General features: G+C 33.6%; 1 protein-coding gene across 1 annotated transcript; it reads left to right on the forward strand.

The window, feature by feature from the left end:
* The first annotated feature begins 798 nt into the window (after nucleotides 1–798).
* LOC134249374 (girdin-like) lies at nucleotides 799–2434 on the forward strand. The gene is made up of 3 exons (XM_062731734.1): nucleotides 799–864; nucleotides 1123–2093; nucleotides 2396–2434. The coding sequence occupies exons 1-3, from the start codon at nucleotides 799–801 to the stop codon at nucleotides 2421–2423; spliced, it is 1065 nt and encodes a 354-aa protein (XP_062587718.1). The 3' UTR covers nucleotides 2424–2434.
* Nucleotides 2435–8334: the final 5900 nt, after the last annotated feature.

The following is an 8334-nucleotide window of genomic DNA, read 5'->3' on the forward strand; positions in this document are numbered from 1 at the left end:
CTACAAGATTCATATTTTTGGAATGTCCTTTTCAGTTTGTAAGTACTCGTTTATATATATTATGCTTTTCTTCATTTTTAATTTTACATTTATATTGCTGTGTTTATATGGTATTGGAAAACTTTCTTTAAAAAATCATTTATTTTTAATTAACAATATTCGCTCTAAACGATTCAATATTTTAATTTGATTTACTTGAAATTAAAAAATTTTAGACTTTGATCTCAGCGAATATGTAGAATTCAAAGCAGTTTATATTTTCCATGCCATTCAGTGGTCATGGATAAAAACAGGAAAATAATCATTAACAATAACAAAGACGAAGTGAAGATTGTTTCAAACTGGGGCCACGTTAAACGTAACGTCAAGCTCTCAGACGTGGTGGACCCTCTGATAGAGAAAGGACTCATCACGCCCGACCAGTGGATGGACATCAAAAATCGACCAATCAGCGAGCCGGAAAAGATGGAGGAATTCATGTACATACTTCTCAAGCAGAAATCTGGAGCTTTAGGGATTTTTCTAAAAGCTTTACGAAACTCTGGTTTTCATCATGTTGCCGACGAATTAGAGGGAATCCCTAATAAAGATGGTCTGTATAAAGAATGTTCTTTGATCATTTTAATTTTATATTAATTCTGTTATAATTTAAATTTTTTTGCCAGTTTAATGAAATACGTTGCTACAGCTGATATTGATTTTTATAAAGGTTAACTTGCATCGCATTAACCTTTACCCCAAAATATGCCATTTACAAAAATATTTTTAAAATATAGTGTTTTTTAAAGAGAAATCATAATGGCCTCTGAGTACTTACTCCCTATTTTTATTAAAGGTTGTGATCATTCGAGGACACGGCCCAGAGTAAGTACCAGTATTTGACAGTAAATCAGCAAATTTCTTTTCATACATTAAATCATACTACCAATTTCTTCAACATATTAATCACGTTTATCAAATACATGTACTCTATATTTGAACGTTTGTGAAAAATTCTATTTGATTTTTTTATTTTTATGATACTTTGCATTCTTATTATGCTGAAGGAAAGCAAAAAACACAATTTTCCTTTATCAAAAGCAGAGTTACATAAAATTATGTGTAACTTTAATTTCGGCACAGGTTCCCGATGTTAGCACAACAGAGACGAATAAAGATGGGAAAAGTGGAGGTCAGGGTTCTGCCTCTTCTTCCAAAAGTACCGACACGGTACGTCAAGAAGATCTCCACAAAATGAAAGAAGAAATAAAGGATGAATTGCGCAACATTCGTGAGAATTTGGCGTCAGAGAGAAAACAAGACAGAGACCAATTGCTTTTGCTTCAGCGAGAACATAAACATTTGCAAAATGATTTTGAAAGACTCCGAAGTCAGAAGAGTGAATTGTCATCCCGTTTGGATGATTTGATAAGTTCGGTAGACAGTTTGAAGAGCAAACTGGAAGAAAAGGAACGTGAATATCAGGAGCTGAAAAGAATAAATGATGGGCTGAAAGGAGACTTGATGAGACAAAATAAGAGTAACTCCAGATCCATACAAAAGAAGGACAGGGAGAAAGAAGAAATGGAGAGAAGATTAGAAAAGAAAGAGGATGAATATAAATTATTACAAGCCATGATGGAAACATTAAAAACTGACCACGAGGAAAGACTTCACAGACTAAAAGTCGTGAATAAAGAAAAGGTTAGGGTAGACGGGGAGTACAAAAACGTACTGTCGGAGAAAAAAGACCTGGAATCTAAGTACCAAGCCCTGAACCAGCAAGTAAAGGAAGCACAAGTGAAACATACAGAGGAAGTGATGCAACTCCGAGGTGATGTCAAGGATAGTATGCTGAGGATTGAGGAGTTAGAGAAAGACAAAAACGAATTATCACAACAGCTGTCAGAGTCTGAAAAAGAAAACGAAGAACTGAAAAGGGAGAATAAGAAACTAGAAGAGGATCTACGCCGTACTGAAGATGATAAGGACCTTCTGCAAACGAGGCTTCGTCAGTCTGACCTTCAGAAGTACACAGTTCCTCCGTTCTCTTCAGTCGCTAGGCATTCAAATTATCCTCCGCACACAAGAGCTCCACCAAAGCCTCTATGGAGGTACATATTCTTTCATGATCAAGGACTTGATGTCCATATCTGAGTTTAATGAATTTAAGAACCTTTCTTATTTGATGTAGTGCAGAATGTTCCTATATTCAGAACTTTTAAGCAGTACTACAACGCTGTAGAACGAGACAACTACCTTATATATTCAAACTGCTTTATAGGCTATATTGATTCATCTTCATGGCTTTTTATGTTCAGCCCATGCCTTAGAGTAATTCTGTACTGAGGTAATTATGTCAATGTGCAAAGTCATGCATACATTTTATAATCATAATTTTCATACATTTTTGCAGGTTGGGTGCACGTGGTAAACATCAGTAACAAATGAAAACGATTGGAATGATCTGGTGTACTATAGAAAGTCAGATGTAATATATGAAATCAAATGTATATGTGGTAAAGTGTAAATATTTAAAAAGAGTGTATAGTTTTCGTATTTTAGAATTTTTCATTTATTTGACATGCATATTATTATTATTGTCTATTAAATAATTTTGATATTATTATTTCCAGGAATTTATTTAATTTAACTTATTTATATTTCAGCAGTTTATTATTTATCTAAGGTATATTATACTTTAGAAGCTTTAGAGTTATTTAGAAATTAATTAAGAATTATTAGATATAAGTTTCCCTTATACTTACTCTAGTTATAAACTTTGAGAGGTCAGTGACCTATGAAGTGACCCAACAATGAGATTTCATTGGTCAAGATTTTGGAGGGAAATCTCTTTGTGGGTAGATATTTTTGGGTAGAACTGGTCATACCAGTCTTTGTGTCCAAGAGGACAGTGTGTATTTTTGGTGATTCCCTGGGTTTACTATTTTGGGTGTTCAGTTGTATGTTCACTTCATCTACATTTTCATCGAGGGTGTATTTCAAGGATCTCAGGTCTGTTGTTATATTATTTTGTATGATTGTGATTTTTATTTTGTATGAAAGTGAGTGAAAAAGGTGTTAGAATGGTGAGTGAAAGTTTGAGAGTTTGTGTATTTGTGTGAATGAGAAACATAAATATTTTATCTGACATTTCACTCTAATTCAGTCATGAAATTATATATATGTAGGACTGAGTGAAATGAATAAACAGGTGTAAAGTTGTAAAACTAGTTTTATAAATAATTTGTGTAATTGTAATGTTATTTATCGTAAAAATTAGGAATTTTAGCTTTTATTTCATATAATTTAAATAATCCTTTCTAATTAAAGCATAGGTATTTTTCATCAAATTAATCAGTTATCATTATTAAAGATTTTTATATCAGCTAAAGGAGATTACTCATTTTTATGCATTCTTTATAGGACTGAAAACAGCTACATGTATTAGCTACTAGTACAGTATGTAAAAAACATCTAGACCTTTACAGCTACATGTATTAGCTACTAGTACAGTATGTAAAAAACATCCAGACCTTTTGACCATATTGAAGGTAATTTATGTGTTTTATGTTTGTGTTGTTCTATTATATGTATGTGTTGACAGAACTTTATTTTGAGTATTTGTCTTGCATGTTTATATTTTGTGTTGAATTGAATTTCATTTGTATTCAGTCCAATGCATGAAACTGTATTTCTGTAAATGTTCAGTAAGATTATTTGATTCTGAATTATTAGCTCACCTGAGCCGAAGGCTCAAGTGAGCTTTTCTGATCAAAATTTGTCCGTCGTCTGTCGTCGTCGTCGTCGTTGTCGTCGGCGTAAACTTTTCACATTTTCATCTTCTTCTCAAGAACCACTGGGCCAATTTCAACCAAACTTGCCACAAAGTATCCTTAGGTGAAGGGAATTCAAGTTTGTTCAAATGAAGGGCTACGCCCTTTTCCAAGGGGAGATAATTATGAATTAGTGAAAAATTAATGGCATTTTTCAAAAATCTTCTTCTCAGGAACCAATGGGCCAGGAAAGATGAAACTCAAAGACATGTGGAATCATCCTAAGGTAGTGTAGATTCAAGTTTGTTCAAATCATGACCCCAGGGGCTAGGGTTGGGCTAAAATGGCCGATCAAAGTTTTACATAGGAATATATAGGAAAACTCTTTAAAAATCTTCTCAAGAACCATTGAGACAGGAAAGATGAAACTCATGTAAAATTATCCTCAGGTAGTGAAGATTCAAGTTTGTTCAAATCATGACCCCCGGGACCAGGATGGGGCCAAAAAGGCCGACCCAAGTTTTACATATATATAGGGAAACGTTTTAAAATCTTCTTTTCAAGTATTCAAAGCCATGATTAGTGATATTTATATGGAATCAACCTCAGGTAGTGTAGATTCTAGTTTGTTCAAATCATGAACCCCCGGGGGTTAAAATTCAAGCCCCCCCCCCCCCCCCCCTCAGTAAACTTTTAGTTCTGACTTCTGATCTGGTATGTGCTTTTTCCTAGCCGATGTGCTCAGGTGAGCGCTGTGGCCCCCTGGGCCTCTTGTTTAAAATCAGATAATGACTATGATAAATTATTATGATTTTCTCTTATTTCAAATTGCTACATTGTTAAAGGAATTATTTTTTATGATAAATTGATCTGTGATAAAGAAGTAATTATTTTTATATAAATTTAATACTAATAGAATATGAACTATAAAGTATAAATTTATTATAATGATAACAAATACTGTATTGCAGTTAAATGTATATTTTTTATCTTGTCTAATAATTGTTATTGTTATTACAGGGTCTACTTATACTTGTACTATTAATAAAATCATCCAAACCAGAAACGATGTTGTCATTCCAAGAACCCTATTACATATATATACAATATAGTGTTTTGGGGGAAAGTGTTTTCCTCTCAATTGCACATGTACATTTTTTTTTATTGAAAGTGCCCTATTACCAATTGCAAAAATTGTTTATATCAGGACCATATGCTGATATGATTTGCCATGCAATCAACAACATACTTATAGATCACTGTTTTGTAAATCGTGTGTGTAAATGTCAATCCCTGATAAAATTGGATATATGATCTGTATGTGCTGTTAAAAGATAAGATCACTGAAAATTAATATCATTAAAAATATAATCACAGTGTTGAACTACCGTCTTCCTGTTAATTATAGATAAAAATTCTAATTTTTCTTACAACCCCACATAATCAATTAGTATTCTTCTGTCTTCATCACCTGGACACGGTCCATTCAAAGGCAAATAACTCTTTCTCTCCTCTGAATATAAGTTGGCGGTTGCCAAGTCTGATTTCTGTAGAGAAAACAGAAATATCATCATTTATATTTGTAGGACTTAAAGTGCGATGGGACTCCAAAGTCCTTAGCATATCATACCATCGCACTTTAAATAGCGCAGCGCGCCTCATGTGTAACGAGCCATCGGACCTTGGCGTCCGTAAAGACAGTGAGCCATCGGGGTTTGGCTCAGAGCATCGGACTTTAAATTCATTAACGAAGTAATGAAACAATCATTTGATTTTTAAGGGGGGATTTTGAAAATATTGTCTTGCCTCCAAAGATGTTGAAAATACTTTATAGTTATATGTACATATAACTTTCCTTTATCTGTCTATTTTTTTGGTATGGAAACTAAAGCAAATTCCAAGAATTGTGATCCCCCGCTTTCGGTGACTTAATATAGATGGGATGCCATTTTTTATTGCATATTGTGTCAATTTTGAATCGATCATATGTCAACTCATTTAAAAGTAATCACCAAAATTTTGAGAAATAGGTCAAACACAAAAGTCTAGGTCAATGCTGAAAAATCAAAGCATGTTCGGAAACAACTTCTTATCATAAGGTCTGTAAGGGACACAGACTCAAGGAATTCATTTGTTGCCTCTCGGATAATCCTCAGGGATATTAAACATATGTCATTTGTACAGTCTTCAGATTCCTAGTTTGGGTATATAACCAATAGCTCAAACAAAAAAATGAAAGAATGTAAGGTTTCTATTACAGATATATTTGAAGATTCCTTTTCCAATCCCATGTGTTCTATTTCAAAATGTTCTGTGAAAATTAAAACTGAAAAACCTGTGATATTTTGATAACAAACACTTCTTTCATCAGTAATCTTACTGGACAGAGCTTCTACATATTCTATACCAAATCTTCTAATGTTGTCTACAGCACAGAATGTAATCTGTGTGGACTTGTTTATGTTGGTGAAACCAAGGAATACCGGTATCAGGTCATCGATTTCAAAAAAATAATGGGGGTCATCAGCTTTTATACAAATTCTCGAAAAGATTAATCACCACAAAACAGTCCATCACTAATTGCGTGGACCCTGAGGTCCACGCAGTAAATATATAAGCGAAGTTAAACCGGATGCCCTGGGCAAACGACAGGCTACGCTTGCGCGAGAATGCTTCGCACCTTAGGTAACTTGCCCATAGAATAATTCGCCCTATTCGAATTAATTAAATTGGCAAATCGCGCTTTTAATTCTTCATATCGCATTTAACATATTCATTGACAGATCCGATTTTCTCTCTTTTACATATACTTTTATAAACAAACTAAACATAGGCTGTAATTTTCGGTAAACTTCGGCTTGATCTCGGTGATTTACGATATAAAATGCTTTTTCATTTCGAGTCAATATCAAAGGCCAAAATTCAAATATTTTTGTTTCAATTGATAGATAATTAAAGAAAACAACTTGATGATAACAAAGTTGACGTTGAAATAGTTTAAATGTGCATCTTTTAAAATAAAACGATGTATCCGAGACTATAAAATTGAAGATGGCGGCGCCCATGAAAAGTCGGCCAGGGAAGGACCGGTTCAAGAAAAGACATAATTTGACAAGCGTCCAGTTGTTTTAGCAGATCGTACTTGTGAAATAACCTTATTCGTGATTCCATGCATGTTTTTCTGTCATGGCATAACCCTCATTTTGACAGTAAGAGTTCGTTAGATGCCTGGAAGGAGGGTAATCGGGTTTGATGTTCATTGTTCTGGTCAGAGGCCTCATATTGTGCTCAAAATGTCACTGCGGACCATTATTATTTAGCGAGAGAGCGAATGTGAGTGAAACTCGGGTTAGCTGGTTTTTATACATGCAGTGCCGCTGTGCTTGCAGCTGGCACCGATGTTCCCAAAATGGCAAAAGCTGAGAAAATCCAAAGGGATGCAGTATATTTCAGTACTAATACACAGATTGCAACAGGTAAGCATTTATATTTATATTTGTTTATGGAATTTATGTTATCTAATTTAGGCATTGACAACTAGGGTAAGTCGGGGTAATTTCGACCATGGTTCAATTTCGACCAAACAAACACAACACTGCATCATGATTTACGGTATTGTTGAGACAAGTTTCTTTAATTCGGTTTTAAAGTAAACTATTCCTAAAACTGGATTTCCTAGTATAATTTCTCATCGCAAAAATGGTTTGGTCAGAGGTATAACTATTTTTTTCACTATTTTTTATCCCCTCAGTTTGACACTCGGAAGTCCGTCTTCAGTGCGCTTGATGTGATCAACGAAATACAAGAGAGATAACTTGTATGACCTCTTTTTGAGTTAGACAATGTTCAACATTTTAACAGTTCGAATTAAATTGAAATTATTTTATTATTTTCTTGGAGTGTAATAAGTAGCCGAATTTCACATTTTTATCTTGGATTTTTCTCAAAAAGCACAAGAAACGTCCGTTTGAATTTGGTCGAAATTACCCCTACTGTTTTTAAGGACGCGGGGTAATTTCGACCAGTGACGTAATAAGGGGAAATATGTGTAAGTTATGTTTAACAGCTGTATAATATTTAATGCTGATTTAAATCTCTAAAATAAAAATAAATATTATACTGTGTAATACACAAAATTCTTTAAATTTTGAAAGATATTGATGTACGATTAAAAAAATTTTATGTATGCATTGCGATCTACTACAATCCTATATTGTCTGAGCACATGGAGCAGTGCGGTGAGGGTGCATAGAGAACTTAACACATGGCGATAGCAATCAAAACGATTTTAAAACCCAAATTAATAAATGAAAATATGCAGAGAGAATTAAACATGATTACAGAATGAAGTTTTTGTATTTTTTTTTATTATTGCGAAATTATTTGTTCTACAGACAAGATTATGAAGATATCGGAAACCAAGAACCAGTAGTTTTAAGAAGGTACATGTATCACGCAGTCCATGTACACAAATCCAAGTACATTAATATATGTATCAAGCAAGCTGTTTGAATAACACACATAAAGAACTGCAACAATATTGAAAGAAAAAATAAGATTTTAAAAATAATTAATAATT

This window comes from Saccostrea cucullata, unplaced genomic scaffold, assembly GCF_032062105.1.
Source record: "Saccostrea cucullata isolate Sc308-1 unplaced genomic scaffold, CSIRO_AGI_Scuc_v1 ctg1670, whole genome shotgun sequence".
Classification (NCBI taxonomy): Eukaryota; Metazoa; Mollusca; class Bivalvia; order Ostreida; family Ostreidae; genus Saccostrea; species Saccostrea cuccullata.

Excerpts from the sequence above, each read along its gene's own strand:
- LOC134249374 (XM_062731734.1), top strand. The coding sequence starts at position 799 with ATGGCCTCTGAGTACTTACTCCCTATTTTTATTAAAGGTTGTGATCAT. Across the intron at positions 865-1,122 it reads ATTCGAGGACACGGCCCAGA|GTTCCCGATGTTAGCACAAC; the intron begins GTAAGTACCAGT and ends ATTTCGGCACAG. Across the intron at positions 2,094-2,395 it reads CCACCAAAGCCTCTATGGAG|GTTGGGTGCACGTGGTAAAC; the intron begins GTACATATTCTT and ends ACATTTTTGCAG.